This window comes from Phasianus colchicus, chromosome 1, assembly GCF_987193195.1.
Source record: "Phasianus colchicus chromosome 1, bPhaCol1.hap1.1, whole genome shotgun sequence".
Lineage (NCBI taxonomy): Eukaryota > Metazoa > Chordata > Aves > Galliformes > Phasianidae > Phasianus > Phasianus colchicus.
In genome coordinates, this window is record NC_143436.1 from 3,168,599 (window position 1) to 3,189,676 (window position 21,078).

At 43.4% G+C, this 21,078-nt stretch overlaps 1 protein-coding gene and 1 long non-coding RNA gene across 3 annotated transcripts in view; both read left to right on the plus strand.

The window, feature by feature from the left end:
* The window catches only part of CHCHD3 (coiled-coil-helix-coiled-coil-helix domain containing 3), a 260,893-nt gene extending 252,907 nt beyond the window's left edge, over positions 1–7,986 (plus strand). The window contains exons 7-8 of one of the 2 annotated variants that reach the window (XM_090134009.1): positions 1,012–1,147; positions 7,274–7,986. In XM_090134009.1, coding sequence (XP_089990135.1) covers positions 1,012–1,147; positions 7,274–7,300 — 163 coding nt within the window. In that variant the 3' untranslated portion in view covers positions 7,301–7,986. The remainder of the gene's footprint in view (positions 1–1,011; positions 1,148–7,273) is intronic. The other variant, XM_090134014.1, reaches the window with a different exon arrangement.
* Positions 7,987–10,705: 2,719 nt separating this feature from the next.
* Positions 10,706–21,078, plus strand: part of LOC149919342 (uncharacterized) — a 36,458-nt gene continuing 26,085 nt past the window's right edge. The window contains exons 1-2 of the long non-coding RNA XR_016463450.1: positions 10,706–13,206; positions 13,463–20,174. This is a non-coding gene — a long non-coding RNA (uncharacterized LOC149919342). The remainder of the gene's footprint in view (positions 13,207–13,462; positions 20,175–21,078) is intronic.

A 21,078-nucleotide genomic window follows, 5' to 3' on the forward strand; every position in this document is an offset into this window, starting at 1 on the left:
TTGGATTTCTGATCGTTTTGCCAGCCTCTTGCTTCTAAAATAGGAGTTGTATTTCTGTTTCAATTCTGTGTCACTGTGTGGATAACATTATATAGATTAATACAAATGACAGGATTTTTGTCCAAAAAAGATTTGGTTTTCCAGAATAGTTTCCATTCCTTTGTGTATTACATCAGCCAAAAAGATGGTAAGAGTAATTAATTCACACAGTAAAGAAAACAGACAGAATTCCTAAATAACTTGCACATCTGGCAGCAGGGTTACAATTGAGGTGATGGGTAGAAGAGAAGAGGAGGAGGATGTGCCGAAAATAGAGGCTATCATCAGATATCAGCAAAAGCAGATTGTGTAATTTGCTGATGGCAGCAGCTTTTCTGTATTCTGTAGGTCAGCCCACTGGGTGCTTTCTGTCTTCTGCAGCAGCAATATTTAATAAGAGGCGAGACTGTATGGCCATAGGACTATACAGCAATGAAGCTTAATGAGTCCTGCATTTCTCTGACTACTTTTCTTAATGTAGGTGAAATCAGACATGCTCAGTATGATCCTCAGTTCACAACACAGAATCATAGAATGGGCTGGGTTGAAAAGAACCACAGTGATCATCTAGTTTCAACCCCTCTGCTATGTGCAGGGTCGCCAACCAGCAGACCAGGCTGTCCAGAGCCACATCCAGGGATGGAGCCTTGAATACCTCCAGGGATGGGGCATCCACAACCTCGTTGAGCAACCTGTTCCAGTGTCACTGGAAATGAAAAAACATGTCCTCATCTGAAGTTGAATGTTGATTTTCTCTGCCAGCTAGAACCAAATCAGGATGACGCTTATGGTCCTAGCAGCTCACTTTCCCATTTGGGTCTGATGTTACCCAGATTATAACCCAAACAGCTCTAAAAGCAGCCTTCCTTTTGTGACTTTAAAGTGTTCTCCCTCACTTCTGTTATTTAAAGTTGCATCTCCCCCGAAATGTTTTTGAGAAGGAAACCAGAATCTTCTTTCTTCTTTCCCCAGGCGATATGAGACTCAACCAGTCTGTGCTGATCTTCAGGGCAAAATTCTGCAGTGTTACCAGCAACATGCTCAGGAGACCCTCAGCTGCTCTGCACTGGCTAGCCAGTACCTGCATTGTGTCAATCATGCCAAACAGGTGAGTGTAGGAATCTTGCTACTGGAGTAATTGTAGAAGGCAAAAAAATAAGAGGAAACAGTCAGATTATCCAATTAGTCCCTTGTACACGTTAAGCAGTACTGTTCCCTGCTTGTTTGTTCTCACAAGCTCTGTGGTGTCCTCTTTCAATTTACTTAAATAATAGGGTTTCCATCTCTTCCCTTGGGAAACCATTGTTTAGTGCAGGAGCTAACACTGTTGGCAGATGTTTCCTGGTATCTGCAGGTTTAGCAGTCAAACAAGGGGATTAAACTAAGTGGTACTATTTGTCATAAATACCACCACTTTCAGTAACAAATGAATGGATGTCTTAAACTAGATTGCTCATCAGCTGGAAGTCTTGATCTCTTTTAAGTTAAGTATTCGGGGTCTAATGCTGACGTTTTCCTGCTCTTTCCCCATTTCGTTTTCTTGCTCTTTCCCCATTTACATTCAGTTTGCTACTCTACCTGCTGCTAGGTTAGATTATAAACATATATGCTTTACTAGGGCAGCAGAAGGGAAATGACAGTACTATATAAATGTTCCAGTTAAAAGAAGCTAAAATTTCTAAATGTTATTCTTTTTCATCAGTTTCAATCTTTCAAATACAGAGGTGCTGGTGTTGATTTCAGCTGTGTTCTTAAAGAAGCCATTTGGAAACATGCTTATAGGCCACATATAAAATCATGGAATCACAGAATCACAGAATCACGGAATCATAAAATGGCCTGAGTTGAAAAGGACCACAATGATCATCTAGTTTCAACCCCCTGCTATGTGCAGGGTTGCCAACCATCAGACCAGGCTGCCCAGAGCCACATCCAGCCTGGCCTTGAATGCCTCCACAGCCTCCTTGGGCAACCTGTTCCAGTGCCTCACCACCCTCTGTGTAAAAAACTTCCTTCTAATATCTAACCTAAACCTCCCCTGTAGGTAGAAAGTACTTAAAGAAGTCTGTTAATCTTTGTTTCTGATAAAATCTATGAGTTAATATTTGAGCATGTGAAAATCATAGAAAAATCACAGAATCATTAAGGTTGGAAAAAGACCACTGAGATGATTCAGTTCAACTGTCAACCCATCCCCACCATGCCCACTAAATCATATACCTCAGTGCCACTTCTCTGCATTTCTTGAACACCTCCAGGGACAGTTACTTCACCACCTCCCTGGGCAGCCTGTGCCAATGCCTCACCACTCATTCTGAGAAGAAATTTTTCCTAATACCCAACCTGAGCCTCCTCTGACACAACTTAAGGCTATTACCTCTCATCTTACCGCTGCTACCTGGGAAAAGAGGCCAACCCCCATCTCACTAGAAAGAATTTAGCTGTCATCATTCACTCTGACCTTTCTGCAGTTAAACTGGCGCAGTCTTGCTCCTGTACTGCTCGAGATCTTCCTGGAGTTAATGCTTCTCTGGGTTTAAGTGCTCTGTAAATTTTTGTGGGAGACAACAGTTGCAGTGCTAACGCTGTTTCTGTACTCCGTAGCACTTAATTCATTTGTGGGGTGCTATTATTGTAATTCTTTGTTTATATAGTTAGTGTGCTCCTGTCTGAATGGGCAGCCTGGCAGTGCTGGATGACAAGCACAGCAGCTGCAGCTCGTTCTGTGAATGTGCTGCAGTGCAGGACGAGGACAATTTGTGGGGCTGCCCAGGCAGCTCTGAAATCATCTCGTGATATTAAACCTTGTTATCATCAGTAGAAACTTTGACCCGAGAGGATACCTGCGATGAAGTATAAAAATCAATGAGATCAACCTGTCCCTTTCAGATTTACCTCCTTCGTTACACCCTTGGATATTTCTCCTGCACACTCGTTAATGCACTTTAATGCACTCAGCTCCTGTGCTCCTAGACTGCCTTTAGAACTCTACAGCCTACCACATCTCTCTGCTCAGAAAAATCTTTCCTGATGTCGTAGCCTGAGGGTCTCCTTTCTAAAGCTCCATGCTCACACACCCAGGTGTGAGAGGTGCAACGGTTTTTGCCCAGGTCCCTTCCTACCATGGCAAGCAAGTATTGATGTGTATATGTATTATTTTCAAAGCCTTCACTTAGTGTGATTTTTGTATTCCAAAATCCGGTGTGAAGTTTCTAGAAAAAGAATTTTTTGAGACATTCTAGAATCACAGAATCACAGAATGGCCTGGGTTGAAAAGGACCACAGTGATCATCTAGTTCCAACCCCCTGCTGTGTGCAGGGTCACCAACCAGCAGACCAGGCTGCCCAGAGCCACATCCAGCCTGGCCTTGAATGCCTCCAGGGATGGGGCATCCACAACCTCCTTGGGAAACCTGTTCCAGTTCATCACTACTCTCTGTGTGAAAAACTTCCTCCTAATACCTGATCTAAACCTCCCCTGTCTCAGTTGAAAACCATTCCCCCTTGTCCTATCACTATCCACCCTCGTAAACAGTTGTACCCCCTTGTTAGAAGAAGAAAACAAAGGCTAGTAAGTCACTGTGTAGTTGGCATCGCTGATGCTTGTGTCATCTGAAAAAGTCACTTACCACATTTATAATTCTATGCTATTTTTAACAGGAACTGTAAATTTTAATCAATTATACATATTTAAGCTATAAGTGAAGTTTATATCTGGTAAGAATGTTTTCAGAAGGCTATGATGAGGTCGAATTAATTCATGTTCAGAAGGTGCAGGAAAAGGAAATTGCATAAATATGAGCATTAAGGTTCGCAGCCCTTTTAAACACCTTATTTTGTTGAAGATCTTCAGCTGAGCCTGTCAAGTATTTAAAAGTGTTTCCTAAATGCTTCCTATTCTCTTTCACACGTGCTTCAGGATGAGAATTCAGAGGTTTCTCTCTTATGATAACAGAGAAAGAGAAGCCTTTTATGATGGAAATATTTGCAAGCAGGAATGATTGTTTTTCATAACGAACATCAGTCCTCTAGAGCTCATCCTCCATGTGTTGCAGCTGTAATTGTAATTATTTTTACTCGCTGATTGCCTGGAAGTCCAGACAAGCAGTTACTTTGAAATAATTGCCAAACACCACTATAAAGTACTGCAGAATTACCTATTATGTCTGCTTGGTCGGAAGACAGAAGAGCAGGATAAATAGCAGATTCAGAAATGAAAAAGTTAACTGACATTGGCTACAAGAAACAAACAAAGAAGAAAATTTGCTAGAGGGAATAGACCAAGATATTGAAAACCAAATAAGTTAACTAATCCGATTTCCTGGCGGTGAGTCTGGGCACTTGTGCTCAGGCTGAGCACACTCTGTGCTTTTCATAAATTGAATTTATTGACTCCTCTTTCTTTCCTATCTTGCTTATAATTATCTCACCCTCTCTTCTGTATGCTCCTTATTTCTCATCCTGTCTGTAATCTCATGTCTCTATCTGTCCTTTTCTCCCCTTGTTAGAAAGTCCCAGAGAGCTGTTAATTCAGAGGAGTTTGACACATTGCTGTATCTTCAGTTTAAATCTTCTCCCAAAGTCATGAGAAGCTAGTGAGATAAATTAAGCTCTATTATTAATGTTTGTATTTTATTATAATAAAAGCAAAGAGAAAAACTGCTTAATGGAGCCATTAAAGGGAAGACATTAGGATTGTCTGTGCCATGGATTTGTGTTCCCACTGCTGAAGGATCTCCAGCTATTGCAGCATCTGCAATAATACGGACCATCCACTGGCATTTGTATTGCCTGTCCTAATCTACTTCTCGCTGATGTGGACAGTGTGGCTGTTGAAATACCCAACTTGATTTTTCCTTGTGCTACAGGGAGTCCTAATTCCTATATGAAACACAACCGCAGCATAGCTTAATGACACCCGTGCAATATTTTCCTGTTAGACCTCTTATTTCACAGGGGTGCAAGTGTCTGCAGGCAGGAGAGGTCTGAAAGTACTCGAAGGAATGATAACAACAGCTGCTGTTGTCTGACAGCCTGGCTACAAAATGCTGTCCTTCAGCCTCTTCAGCCTTGTAACCATTACTTTAAATTGTAGGACAGAGTAGTCCTCAATCATGCATCCTCGTCAGAGTAACCATTCCATTCAGCCTCATTCTCCAGTATTTTCACTAGGTACTGTCTCACTGTCTAGTGGAAGAATATGTAAAATGAGTGTGGCTGTGAACTGAAACGCAATAAAAAGACACTGTCTTTTATGGACACCATTTAGCACTACTTTGATTAAAGAAAGTTAATTATGAGAGGTTCAGACCACGTTCCCTTCACACCTGCATTGATGTCATGAAAAAAAAAAAAAATAATCAAGGAAATAATGTAAATACGTGAAGTAATTAAATGTTGTGGGCAGAAATACGTACCTAGTGAACAAATACCTTGATTTCTTTCCCAGCACACTAAAGGAAAGAAAAGTAACAGCATTTTTCTCCGATCTTTTGGGAATTTCCAGTGTTAATTTATGCAGTGTTAAATTTACCCCAAGTTGATTCAGCCCAGCAATGGCTTGGAGCAAGTTTCTGCATTACTGCTGCAAAAGGAGACTTCCAGTAGAAATAGCCTTCACCGGTTCTACAGAAATCTCTGAGGGGATCCTGTCAGTAAACTGAGATGGAGGATTTTCTTAATTAATACAAGTTTCCCCTATCTTTGTTTATAAAAGCAGTGAGGGAGCCTAAAACTGATTCCTTTTGTTCTGTTAGGCTGAACCTCTCTATGACGAGTTCTGGATACTATTTGTGAACACAGAGACCTTCAGCATCTTTCCATGTGCTCATTGTTGACTCTTTGGGATGTATCTTAATCCTTCTTGCAGTAACACTGCTTGATACAGTTGAGTGTTTCACTAGATGATTTTTGGAAAGGCTGTGAGGATTTAAATCATAGAATGATTAAGGTTGCAAAAGACATCCAGTCCAACCATTGACCCATGCCCACTACATCCACCCTTTTCTTGAACACCTCCAGGGATGATGATTCTACCGCCTCCTGGGCAGCCTGATCGAATGCATTAGCACTCCTTCTGGGAAGAAACATTTCATAATATCCAACCTGAACCTCCACTGGCACAGCTTAAACCCATTGCTTCTCATCCTGAAAAGACAATAGATTTCCCTTTATTGCTAATTTTCCTGAGCCCTAACTTCTATGACTGTGCTGTCCAGATTTGCAGAGAATGTTCCCATTCTGGCCAGATAGTGTTCCAGTATTTGAGTCAGCTGTTTGTAGGTCTCCTGTGAGATTTCAAGGTTCACATTTGGGCCTTCTCCTGACATAAGCCCAAAACATTGCAGACCCCTTCCTATCGTTTTTTACAAGGAGATTCGTAATTTCTTCCCTATTTTCTGGATACTGAAGGCAAGAACAATAGATTGCTTTGGTCAACTTCATAGCCCACCAATGAGTGTAGATGATCTCTAGCATGCTAGATCCTGCTTTCTATTCTGTTCTAGATATGCAGTATCTATACATCTGCTCACTTCTAAAGACCCTTCATTTGTGGTTCATGACAGTAGGAAACTCTTAATAGAGCTCTGCATATTATCCCTGCAAGCCTCTGTTTTTACGGTAGAGGCCAGGACCTCTGAGTGGAGTCAAGACCCTGTAGCAGAGCTTGCTGGTGTGGCAGTAGGAATAATTCTTGGACTACTTGACAGATCTATCCTTTTAGCTCTGGGTGGCCCGACTGTGCACAGGAGGTGAATAATGAAGTGAAAGTTCAGTGCAACATGTTCAGACTATCAAGATTATGATGATGACTCGGAATATAGGAAGAGTGTAGGTAGGGGACATACTTAGTGCTGTGTGACTTCAGGATATATTTCCTCCACTATGTAACTGCTGGGAACAGGATTTATCTTATTGTAAGGTCAGACGTTTTAATTTCCTTAATAGCCATAGCATGACTGGAGCTATGATAGCATTAAGATGGATGAATAGAAATCGTTCCTGCAGCTCTTCAGTTCTCCAAATGTCTGGTTGTTGAGCCCTCCAATAGCTCCATTCTGCCTCTGTGACTTGTCCCTGCAATGACGTGCATGTTAACAATGTTTCTTTTTCTGTATGTTAATTGGAAGAAAAAAAAATTACAAATCCTGGGTAGGAAATGTCACCAAAATTCAGTGAGTTATTGAAACATGTGTTTCTCCCTCTCTTCCCTCCCCTCTGACCATTTTCTTAGCAGAGCATGCTTGGGAGAGGAGGATAAAGGCATTGTCCAAATCGAGCACAAGACCATCAACTCTAATTTCAGCAGAAGAGCATTTTTTCCCAAGAATGATATGACAGCCCATTTACAGGGCAGACCAATAAAGAGAAGAACTGGAAGAGCCATTTCAAGAGCAGCAGCCATCACGGCTCAATCAGTGTGGCCATTTGAAAAGCCAAGACCTATATCTTATTACATCAGAAATCATACATCCGAAGACACTGTTCAGTCTTAGTAAAATCCACTTATTGGTGATTGAAGAAAGGAAAAGAAAAGAACCTCTCACTGACCTTAGAAAGGGGAAATATCCTTCAAATGCTGCTATTTCATTGCAGAATCTCCTCAAAAACTTCTCACTGTCAAAGACATGGGTATGTAACACTTGGTGTGCCGGGATGTGGCAGTGCATTGTAAGTCAGCTGCTGCTCCTCGCCGTATTTGTTGCTTATATAAAGTTTTTCTTACAGTGGATAATGACATAAATTTTACTTTAACTTATTTCACAAATGATGTAGTCTAATGAAGTCTCTCATCAGGCCTTCTGCTGGAATGATGTTAATGATCCAACGCTTACGATTTAACACGGCCTTTATGAAATGATTCTGTTGTGCTCTTCACTCTGATAAAGTACTGATGGATATGCCTCGTTCTGTACCAACAATAAATATATTTTATGAACAAAGTTAATGTTTCACTCTGTCTCTCTTTCCAGTTCTCAGAGGCTGATGATGTTCCCTTTGCTGTGCTGTTCATGTTTTTCTAGCAGATACTATTACAGAAGCTTTAAAGCATAGGATTTTATGCATAACTGGCCTTGGTTTCAGGAATACTACTTACATATTACTGTTTTCTATCAAAGCAATCTAACACGATGCCATGTGATAGCGTGTTGTCATTCATGGACTACCAGAGCTTCCTTTCTTAGGAGTACGTGGGAATGGAAGGACATGCAGCACCCAAAACTGCAAACCTTCTTAATAGAATTAATATTTTGGGGGGGCTAAATTATATGCTTTTAATATGGGGAGGGGGGTCAGTTTCATTTTATCATGTCTATTCAGATAACTACTGCAGCATTCATCTTACCAAACAATCTTAGAAAAGGCTTTTACACCGTAGTAATAGTTTCAAATGAGCAATGTGTCTCGAGCCTTCTGCTGTCTATTTACCTGTTCTGTTTCTCTAATTGGCTGCGTTTGAACTGCATCCTACTGTACAACTGCGTGTGCACCTGGAGATCTCATTTGTATTCAGAATACTGCTAGTGTTTCTCCTATCCTAATTATTGAGATGCTTGTTGAGTACCGTTTAATTAAGGGGTTCTTCTTTGTTTTTAATGTTACAGAAAAAGCTAGGTTTTTTGGTTTTTTTACTTGCAAAGGTACAGTAATAGCACAAGGAAAGGAAAATCCTGGCATACAGTGTCAGGTGCCAGGTAAACTGCTTGAGAGAAATAATAGGGACATAAGTGACATGTTTACATGGTGACTTGCTGCAGTGTTTACAAATCAGCTAACTCACAAATTCTCCTTTATAATGTTCTCTTTTGTAACAGAGAGCCAAGAAGTTGGCAGATCCATCCTTGCCAGACTTAGAGTTGGCAGCAAAATATAGCATAGAGAAAAAGCAGACGTTTATAAGGCCAGATGATGCTGTAAAATCAGGAGAAGAACTATGTCGAGAAGGAAGGTCTCTGTTATTGCCAAATGTTTATTGGTTTCCCATACTGACAGCCTTGAGCAATGGGAGTTAGTCTTGCTTGCTTGCTTGCTTTCTTCCAAATGTGTTTCAGGCTTCATTTGAGATGATGTGTTCTTTAAACATCTTCTGTATCATCAATGGTGTCATCTCTAGCATGTTTCACTTGAGCTTGGAGGATGCTGATTGCAGCAAGCAGGGCGTAGTCCTTAAAATAGTCTGCTTTGTGGACAACTTTTGCCTTTAAAGTAGAGCAATGATGCTGAGTGTTTCTGGAGTGAGCGTCAGTTTGCCACCTCTTCTGCCTGTGCCATCACTCCTTCTGCATGTCTGCATTCTCATCCCTTCTTTAGTCTTCGGCTTCTTCCTCCCTCCCTTCTTCTCACTTGCTGGTGCCCAAGTCAGGCAGGACACACCTCTTTTGGAAACACTTGAGATGTAGTGTTGGACATTTCAAGGAAACAGTAGGTGTGCCTAGGATGGGGACGCTTTGCGTGTTTTGGACTAACTGTATGAAAAAAGGGACAATACTTTGTATGGGAGGACAGGTCAAAGAATCATTAAGGTTGGAAAAGACAACTAAGATGACCCAGTCCTACCCTCAGCCCATCCCACAATACCCACTAACCATGTCCCTCAGTGCCACATCTCCACATTTCTTGAACACCTCCATGGACAGTGACTCCACCACCTCCCTAGGCAGCCTGTTCCAATCTCTCATGACTCCTGAGTACAAATTTGTCCTAATATCCAATGTTGACCTTTCCTGGCACAGCTTATGCAGGGATGATGAAGGGATGATGCACTGTGCCCATGGTAAAAAATAATTTCAGATATTCCTGTTGGTCAGTTACAAAATCAGTTGTACCTAGAAAGTTTTAAATGGAAAACCAGTATTGTAGGAGCTAAATCAAAGCTTTTCATTGTTCTTTGCTCAGTTTCTATGGAACAAGTCACAACTCTTTCAATAGTGTCAAAATAATCACTGCTATCTCATCTAATTTAGCAGTGTTAGACTCTTTTAGGTAGTAGACTTCCTTTCCTCAGGAACCATGTGTGTCTGAGATGTCACATAGCTTTACAAAGTGATTTTTTGTTTTGTTTTTAACTTGTTAAGATATCCCTGCGTTACAGTTTTAAACAGATAGTTGGAACTGGCTTTAACACACAAAGACTGTGGGATGGGATACATTTTACAGCACAGACTGCCACTGCCTTGTTCCTTTTCAGATCCTGTGCGGCTTTTTGAGGGAGTTAAAAGAGGGGAGTGGAGTCTCAGGTGGACTCCATCTGATGGATTCCTGGCATCTCTCAAGCTGAAGTCTCCTACTGGAGAAGAGACCCTTGCCTTTATTGATTCTTTTTTTCTTCTTGTCCTTCATATACCTGTTCATGAAATTCAGAAATCTGCCCCATCCACCTGGTGTCCTTTCTGTCAGATCTATACAGCAGACAGCTCCTGGTGTTGTGAGCCACAGCTGAAGCCCTGAATCTTTGTCACACTGTCAACCCATGGTGCTCAAGAAAACTATTTACTACTGTGAAGTTTGCTGGCTGGCACAATTCAGTCTCTGGCTGGCATTTTGTCACACACGCTAATGATCGTTCACAGAACAGCTTCTGGGGGTTATTTCTCCTACCCCTTGGTTCAGTCTGAGTGATATTTATACCTCCTACATTGTCTGAATTCCTGATAGGAGAGGGTGTCCTCCCCTCTTCTATCATTTTTGTTTTTCCTTTCCAAAATAAGAGAAATTCTAGCCATTATTCTTCTCTGCAGACTGCTGCTTAACCTGCGAATGCTGTTCAGGTTTGGGCAAGGCAAACTGGTTATTTCTTGTGCTCCTTTTGTGTGTATCTTTCTGTTCTATTAGCACCTGGAAATCAGCTTTTCATCACAGTAGATGGCAACCACTGAGAGATGGAGAAATGTTAGCCTTGCATTCCAAGGAGAGCGAAGAAGGCACTCCAGGTGCATGTCCATTCTGCAGCACAAAAGTCCTTTCTGTGTTCAGGCTCTGATATCTCTACATTTGAAACCATCCACTCATCGTGATCAGCATTAATGAAACCATTTATGTCCATGCTATGAGAACCATGATTCTTCCTTAAAAGAGCCAGGGGCTCTTTTCAGGGCTGAGCACCCACTGTCACACTGAAGTTCAGCAGAGCATTGAGTCAATTCCAGACCCTGGCTCTTAAGAGCCCAAGGCAAGATTGGAGTGGAGGGCTGGAAAATGAGTAGGAAATTGGGGAGGTAAGGGAACTTGACAGCAGTGTTCATGTTGGGTTTTGCTGAGTGAACACCCTGCTGTTTTCAACTCTGTGTTAGTGAGGAATGTCTGTCATCTCAAGTCACCTTCCTGTTTGCTCTCAGCTGCTGTTCTTATCTTATTATCACACAGGGCCTGGAGGCAACTGCATCTTGGTTTGTTCATCAGGATGGTGGTAATCACACAGCACCATGCTCAGGGTATTCCCAGTGGAGAAAACTCTGTGTAGCAAAGGTGCTGTGCCTTTCCTGAGGCTTTCTGACAGCAAAACACTGCAATACAAACTTACCTACACCAACAGAGGAGCAGCAGCATCATCCATCCCTTCCTGAGGAACGGGGAGACATCCTGAATGTGGTGTGAGCAGGACCTGGTCTTCAAGTCATGGTGAAAAAGCCAGGCAGGTTCCCAAGAGCACAAGGCGCTGAGCCAGGACTCCTCTGCAAGAATGTCTGCTCCCTGTGAACAAAGACGCTGGGTAATTAGAGAGGTAATTAGTTTAGTAATTACTGAGGTAATTAGTTCGTTTCTCTCTCAAGCCAGTAGCTGCTGGAAAGAGGAGCACATTGAGCCTTGTGCTGGTGGGAGCACCTTGAATTGCAGCCCTGCTGAGTTAACCCATCTCTGTCTGGTGTGGAAGCAGTGCTTGGCGTTGCTAAAAACAGGATGGTCAGGAGGAAAAGTAAGATTTCTGAACACTATGTTTGCTTTGTGTCCAAAAGCTTTTTCAGCACCTTGCAGTGAGATCTGGAAGTCTTTGTGCCATAACCAGGAGAGTGAGGCAGCAGATGTAACGTGCGGGAGTGATGCAGTATTTATTACCAAGGTTTTACATACTCCTGGGTGCACCTTTTGGGTAACCATTTCCAAGTGTGCACGTAACATTGCTGTCATTGGGTTACCCACCCTTTGTATCAGATGCTGCACACCCTTTTTCCCATGGGCTGCCATACTGCTTTAGCAGAGGCATTTCTACCAGCCCGGGGTCCAGCTGGTGTTTTCTGTACAGCTGTCATATGAAACCTTGGTTATTTTCTAACTGTCCTACACAGGAAAACCTTCTTTCCTTGCAGGTCCCAAGGGCAGTCAGGGGCAGAGCAGCTGTCCCAAAGCAGGGGTGTCTGCACTGATGGTGTTGGGGTTGCAAGAGAATCAAATTCCCTAATAAACTGCAAGCCAAACAGGCTCTACTTGATGTTAATCTATTGCTTGTATAAAAATAGCAGAGTTGGAAAGGACTTAGAGCTTACTTCTCTGCTATTCCATAAAACCCGATATCAAAAAGTTGTTCTCACATTCCTTAAAGTCCATATTGTCTTCTCCTTGCAAAGATGTTTGGAAGTTTATTTCATTGTAGTGTAGGAGTTTGGCTCTGCAAAGGGATTAGTGGGAGAAGTGTGGCGGGAGGGTCAAAGAGATGAGCTGCCGAGTAGCCATTAATGGATAGCAACCTTTTTTACCAGACTGCCCACCAGAATGTACTGCATCTCTCCTGTTTCTCACGTCAAACAGAGAGCGTTATTTTTTTTTCCCCTCTCAGTTTTAATATTGTTAACACTTGGGCTGTTTTGAAAAGGTCAAAGTCAGCTTGAATGTCTTTGAATCTGACTCTCCTTAAAAACAAGCAAACAAGAAATCTTTATTCCACTTCTTTAAGGAGCAGAGCCTGGTATTTTATAAAGGAGGTGTGTGCAGAGGTGAGGAGCTGGTGAGTGGGGTCCAGCAGATAGTACTCTGAAATACTCAAAAATTACTCAGGAAATACTCTGAATGAATGATTTTGGATAGGGAAAAGTCTCATCATGTCTTTAATTCAGTGCTTTACTTAAGGTTCCCATGCCTGGAATCAGGTGAACAAGTGAAAATCTGCCTGAAAACGAAACGAGATCCACATACACCTCCAGGAGCACAGAAAGGGCAAAAGGAGCAGAGCATGTATGTATTTTGTGGGTTTACAGCTTAGAAGTGAATCCCTTCTATTATCAGGACTATTGCAAAGGGCTGCAGAAATGCTGAGAATGGGACATGGGATCTGAGGTCAGAGCAGGTAGGTGGTAACTCACCAGCTCAGTGAGCAATGTCCTTTGTTCTGTAGCACAAAGTAGAAAGGAAATCTCCCAGCTCCCATTCCTTAGTCCCAATTTGCCATTTGTCATCTGCAAACACGTGCAGATGTTGTTTGTTCTTGCAGGTTTGGGGGAAAGCAGCAGAAGAGAAGAGGCGGGGGAGAGGCAGGGTGTCAACAGCAAGAGAATATTAAATAGCCTCCAGGAAAACAAGAGACAGTCGTGAATCCACTCCAGGCTCTCAGAATGGGTAATGCGCGGCTGCTGATGATGTTACGGGAAGCAGAGTGCGTTCTTGGATCTGCCTATCGACCTGGGCTTGCTGCTTTTGTGGCACAGAGTCTAGCAAAATCATTCACTCAGTGCACGCTGCATTTTCCTTCAATGGAGAGTGCACCCATTAGGGAGCCTGGAAAACAGCGTCATTATGAATCACTATCAAGTCTTGCCTTGTGTTGGTTTTTGTTGTTGTTTTTTTTTCCTTTAAATGGAAGCTTTTTAATCTGATGTCGTGGCGCTTTTTGGGTGTTTAGAATGAAGCTGATTGCTGCTGTTGCAGCTTGGTCTGCTGTTACCAAGAAACCAAATATCATCGTGAAACTGTGTGTTGCAAAGCGTGGTGACTCAGGGTTCCCTGGACAGGCAATATTTTGCTGTATTGAACCTCCTGATATGTGGGGTCGGCCTCTTGGGCTTTGTGGCCTTTCATGTCCCTTCCTAATGCTTTCTAGCTGGGTTTGAGGTTCTGACCTGTCCAATGGGACCCAGTGCACACTGTGAGACCACAGAATTGCAGAGTCATACAGGATCGAAGAATCACAGAATCTCAGGTGTTGGACTTGATGATCAAGAGATCCTTTTTTAATCTGTCCACCAAGGATAGGTTGTATCGCCCAGGTCGATATTAATCTCTTTCTTCTTTTGTAATTTCCTTTGCACAAGTCGATCGTGATCTCTAGATCATCAAGTCCAGCCCCCCGGCTACAGCAGGTTTCCTACAATTGGTCACACAGGGACGGGTCTTGAATATCTCCAAAGAAAGAGACTCCTCAACCTCTCTGAGTAACCTGTTCCAGTGCTTTATCACCCTTACCTTAAAGAAGTTCTTCTACATGTTTGTATGGAACTTCCTACATTCAAGTTTTAGGCCATTACTCCTTGTCCTATCGCTATACACCACTGAGAAGAGCCTGGCCTCATCCATTTGCATCCCACCTCCCTTTAGATATTTATAAACATTTATCAGATCCCCAGTCAGTAAGGTTGGAAATGACCACTAAGATCATTTTGTCCAACCATCAACCCATCACAACCATACGGTGATGATGGTGGACCTCAAGGCTTGGAGGCCACGAAATGTTCTCACTCACATTTCTTCCCCAAGAGGCCACAGGTTGAACCAACCAGAGCATCATTTTTGGTTCACATAAAGGATTCTGAGTGCTTCATACCAGGCTCATTTACATTTCTATTCTGACTATTGCTGGGCATCATTCAGCTTTTCAATGCTTTTATTTCCCCTGCCTGGTGGAAATACTCTGTTAGGTTGGAAAATGCTTGATAGGCACTGGGGAAGAGGTTTTGTGGGATAGTTTTTAATCTATCCAGCAAGTATGGGTTGTATGTATATTACTCTCTTTCCTCTTTTGAAATTTCCTTTGCACAAGTCAATCCAAGTAGTTGAGTCTGATTTGACCTGTCGGCACAAGGTATGTGATCACAATCTCCTCCTCCATGGACACCATGGTTTCATAGAATCACAGAATGATAGACTGTCCTAAACTGGAAGAGGCCCACAGGGATCACTGAGTCCAACCCCTGGCTCCACACAGGACCATCCAAAATCCAAATTCCATGTCTGAGAGCATTGTCCAAATGCTCTTTGAGCTCTGGCAGTTTGGGGCTGTGACCACCACCCTGGACAGCCTGTTCCATGCCCACCACCCTCGGGTGCAGAACTTTTCCCTAACCCCCACTTGACCCTCTCTTGATGCAGCTCCAGCAGGTGTGAAACAGCAGCACCCAAATGACCATTTTCCCTGACATTATTTAAAATATCAAAATGGAAAAAGAAATAATCAGTTCTCATTGCAGTCCTCAATACCCTGTGGCACCACGTGCTGCCCATATTGTTTCCAGACCACAGCTCATAATATGGTAATGCTCTTGTTCAGGATTGCAAGATGCCAAGGGCAGCGAACAGCCTCCCACATGAAAGCCCCAAAAGATGTATATAGGTAATCCATGTCTATCAAGCAAAAACAAACTTTTATTAAGTGTTCAGTATGGTGTGTTTTCAATTTTTGGGGGGGAAGAGAGGGAGGGAAGAGTAGGTGATGTACAACTGGGCAAGCTTTGATATCCAACAAATGCACAGAATCACAAAATTGTCATGGTTGAAAGGGACCTCTGGGGATCACATAGTCCAACCTCCCTGCTAAAGCAGGTTCCTTACAGTAAGCCCACCTTGGACTATCCTCAGTTACTCCGTGCTCTTCCCCTAGCATTCACTCTTTGGCTCTGCCTCCTGTCCTTAAGCAATCCCTTCCCCCAGACAGAAGTTCCTCTCCACTTGATTTATGGGATTACAGAGCTGTTCATTTTGCCCAGGTCCATCTCAGCTGCCTCTGGGGAGGGCTCATTTCCTCCCCATTGCAGGAGAGGAGGGGGGAGGAGAGGGCTCTGGGCTCCCAGGCTTCCTCTAAGTGGACTCTTTCATTTTTAAATTGGGTTTGTGCTCGGAGGTTAATAATTCAGCTCTGGTCCTCCTTAAAAGTGGTGATTAATCCCCTGCACATATAGGAGGTACATGAACAGAAAATACCAACATGGTACCAGGCATTTTTTTCCCCCAGTAATGAGAGCTATTCATAACCCAGCTTCCTTTAAAGATTCCAGTTACAGTGTAGAAGACAATATTGTTCATAAAAACAATTCAGAAGTATTTTGTTTCCCAGTTCCTGGTGGGGAAAAGTCTTCAGAGAAAAGTAATTGTTGGCTTAAAACTTCAGGCTGCATTCAGCAGCAATCCATCACCTCCACGTGTGATTTGAAGCTCAGATTACTCAATATTCAGGCTGGGAATGGTCGGTAGGAAAGAACGGAGTGGGGCAGCATGAAATATCACCAGGGAATTCTTTCTAACCTGCTTTTTTTTCATGCCTTTCTCTTTGCTGAGAGACTCAAGACGAGGGAAAAGGAAGAAACTCAAATCGTTTTTTATGTTCCTGTCCTAAAAAAGGCACTAGGAAGGTGGTGATGTGGGAACCTGCTGACTAGCTGCCCAAGGACTCCATTATGCCGAAGTATCACCTATCCCTGCAGAGTGCTTGAGATTCTGCAGCATGGATTAAAATGGCCTGGATGTTATCATGGAATCATCCCCTTCCTGGAGGTGTTCAGGAAGAGTGCAGATGTGGCGCTGAGGGTCGTGGTCAGTGGGCATGGTGGGGATGGGTTGATAATTGGACTGGATCTTCTTAGTGGTATTTTTCAATCTTGATGGATATTCATCCTCCACTTGCAGGAGAACAGAGAGCCTGACAGCGAGGAGCATGTTCTCAGAAGTGCTTTGGATTTCTCTGTGCCATTGAAATCAATGGGTATTGGGCACCTCATTGCCTTTGTGGATGGAGATTGGACCTAGCCCTCACACAATCAAGGGGCATCTTGATATGTGTACTTCCACAGCAGTCACACAAGAAGTGAGAGAACAGATCCATAGCCATCTGCGAGGCCAGCTGCTGGAAATTTGTGCATTATGGCAGCTAGAGATTGAGCAAGTGTAGGAAACCAGAACAGGAGTTCTTGTGCTTTTTCTGTCCCCATGATGTGTCTCTGATGGATTTATTGCTCTGTCAAACCCCTAAAAAATGGCTGTTGAGGACCCCAGAAGCCCATTGGACCCATTCTAGGTCTGCTACATACTTATAATAGGAACCACGCTATCCAGCCTAGGAAATCAGAGCAGAGATATTTCCAACCCAAGCCTTGAGCACACACACTTCTCTTAAAAAGCCCTAGTCTATAGTTCAGCTGACCATCAATATCCTCAGAAAGCATAAATAGAAACATGACTGACAGCAACTTTGTCCCCATGTCTAGGAAATCTCCTGCTAAAATAGACTCGGAAAGAAGCCAACTGAAAGTAAAATGCTAAAGAAGGAAGCACAAAAGATTGCTGGTACTTAATAGAAATTTACATCATAAAGGCCATTTCAGGCTCCAGTGTCTCAGAGACAAGCTTTCATTTGGGACCGACTTCAGTTTCATGTTAATTTGCTGTAGTTACAGCTACCTAAGTGGATGTGTGATGCCAAGCCCTTCATTTCTTGATGATAATTTTTAAAAGCTATTATTGGCCCATTTGGTTTGAAAGCTTGCTGTAGTTCGAGGAAGCTGGGCAGATGTCTGCTCTGCAGCGCGGGCAAGACAAACTCTTTTGACCTTTCATAGCCATGATGGATGTGAGGATAACAAGGACAAATCTTCAGACTTCAGACCTATTTGGGGTTTGAAGCTCCATGCTATTTGAAAGTTGAGGAAGGCTGGTTTGCTCCCAGAATTGCCACAGTTTTTGTGGAGAGATACGGAGATTAATGACTTGCTGGCTGAAAGAAAGGGAACATTCAAAGCCTTTTGAAGTGTGAGATGGTTAAGTTGAGGTTGGACTTGATGATCTTGAAGGTCGTTTCCAACCTGAACAATTCTATGATTCTATGGGATGGAGTGGGGATTGGAGGAAGAAGCAGCATTGGTTCTAGGGCTCCTGGCTATAGGAGTTAAGAGGGGGTGTTACACCCATAAAACAAAATGATCCTGATGTTTTCATTTCTTGGAAAGTCTCTTCATTTGTATCTGTGTCTCTGCTGTCTCTCAGTAGCCTCGTGTGACCATGGTAGCTGAAAGATGGTGATATCTTGGAGTTACTGGGCAGTCTTCCCTCTAAACGAACAGCTTTATAATAGCCTTTACATGGAGAAACACCAAGAAAGAGGTCATCTCCTGGGAAAGAAGTCCATCAAATCCTCTGCCCTGTATTAACAGCAGCACAAGGAACAGGCTCAATGGCTTGGGAAGCAGGAAGGCTTCCAGCCATGGGCTGATGGACTATAAATGGGCAGTGGTTGGACAGTGACTTATCTGATCTTAATCCTACTCACAGTTTTGTGTGGACCAGCCACATTGTGTGTAAAAAAAGAAGGGAGAAAAGGGAAAATCCAGTGGGCCTACATGTATTGTCATCTCCAAATAAGCTCCTCTCTCTACTGCCATGAAGACATTAGTGAGCCAGCTCATTAGCTAGTTAAGCTTCTGTATCTCTCATGGTCAGGAAATGCTCCCTGAGGCACCCGTGTGCAGTGCTGCCTGCATTTGTTTGGTAAAACCAAATCCCATCTCTCCATCCCATGCCACAAGCAGACTTAAAAAAGTTTTGTGGGAAGTGACAAGGAGAAGGAGGTGCAGAAGGTGTGAACTGAAGGGCTGTGCTACTGCTAGAGCTGGCCTGGGGCTCCTCAGCAACATGGGTTGTGAGGGCCTGATCCCTTCTATGTGTGGCAATTCAAACATCCCAGTGACCAAACCACAGCTTCCCCATGAGGATCACCTCCAAAACGTGGCTATGGGAGAAGCACTGCCTGGCAGAGATGCTCAGGCATGGCGACCCGTCCTAGAAAAGCTGGAATTGCTCCCTCCCCAACCCCCCACGATTTCATATGCAGAAATGATGTTTGACCTATTTAATAAGACCTCCAGAGTAATAACCTTTTTATTGAGAGCCTTTAGGAATGGCACACAGGTCTGCATACGTTTATGTGTCCTGGCTCCCAGCTCCTCTTTCCTTGCTGTCTGAGTGGAAGTGGGCATTGCGAGTGCTGCAACCTGAGCTGGATAATTGATCGATCACCTGTGGCGTAAAGCTGGCCTGTAAATCTGAGTTATGGGGTGGATCACAGCTCAGAGTGATTGAGCAGGTTGTCACTTGGGGCATTATAACGCTTTATGTCTGGTAATATCCTGTAGAATAAAGATAAAATCTGACATAACATCCTAAATTATCATCTGATCGAGAACAGGATTTTTGGCTGGATGCAGTCTGCTATGCAAGGATGTCCACCTCGTTACTATTGGCCATAATTAACTCCCTTGTTGGCAATCTCAGAAAAGAGGGTAGGCATTGAATTCACTGTGAATACTCGACTGCTCTAACACCATAAGCAACAGGAACAAGGCATGTAGAAAATGACATTTCCAGGAGGGGCTGAGAATTACCTTTTGGTGCTGTTAGATCAGGACCTCTCACTGGGATTAAATAGCAACAACAAAAGTTTTGCTTGTTATGGAAAGGAAGGAACAAAGCAGCATTTCTTACACCCCCACAAATTGTTTATTGGATTAGATTGATGCTTCTGGGAACAACCTGTTTGCATATGAGCTAAATTCTAGTCTTGCTAAACATCTTCATTAATTAACTCCATCTGGCTTGCCTGCTTTTAGATATAAAAGATATATTGCTTTGATCATTTGCTGTTTACATATTTCTTGCAGTTTGGTAAAACACAGCAGCAAATACACAATAAATACTGTGCAGAACGAAACAAACAAAAAAAAACCCTGAAATATATTGAAAAGACTGCAGAACACCTACAAAATGTAAATCCTGATAAAACTGGGTTCAGTTCCCCTTGAGAGCCACTGAGCATTAATCTGAACACACACGTACACGGTTTCAGGTGTTTTTTTACCATCTCCAGGCATTTATGAAGCACCTCAAGGAGACAATGGTGTTGCTCCAAAGAAGCCATTCCGTGCCATTCCAGCCCTGCAAGGACTGAGGTTAGTGGGTTTAAGTGGTAGATGGGGAAAAAGTAAACATGAGATTTGGACCCTGTGCCCATCCTTCCTTTACCACCTTCCTCAGAGCCAGAAAAAGGCATTTACACTGCTGCTTCTGACTTACCTTTAGGTTTTGGGTCTTTTCTATGACCAGGCTGGTGGTGGCACGAAGAGTCCGGCTGCCCTTGGATGGGCACCATGATGCTTAGATGATGTGGGTTTACATGATGTGATGCTAAGAAGGATATTTTACCTGGATATTTTAACAATACAGCTCGCCTTGCCTTCACCCATGAACTGAGTGAAGGGCCAAAGGGATGCTCCTTCTTAACCAGTCCCTTCCTGATGCCCTGTCTCCTCCTGCCTGCTGGGGTGCACTCACAGGCTTTTAGGAGGCTGTGCAGCCTTCCTGCCAAGTGCCAGGGCTAATGCAAGGGATGGGGTTACATTCCCCATGACTGAGGTGTGCAGAGCTCAATCCTTGTTCCTTTTGTAGAGCCATGAGTGCCAGGGGCACTCTGTCCCTGCTGCTCCTGCTGCATGGTGCTGCTCCTTTCTTGGGGCCCTACAGCCACCCCATGATGTGAGCATTCCCTCGGGCAGCACAGGGATGATGGGGAATGGGTTTCCATGGTGACAGGCAGCACATTGAAAATTTCTCAGCATGTTCTTTTCCCCAGTCTGCCCAGCTTGGATGGCAGGAGGAGATATGAGAGCCAGGACACAGATGCAGTCCCCTCCGTGCACACCCCATCATCCCATCTGCCCCATTCACCCCTACTGTGGGCTGCCAGGCTATGATTTTCTTATAGACTCTCCCAGCCCACAGAGTCACAGAATGGTAGAATCATAGATTGGCTTGGGTTGGAAGGAACCTCAGAGATCACCAACTTCCAACCCCTCT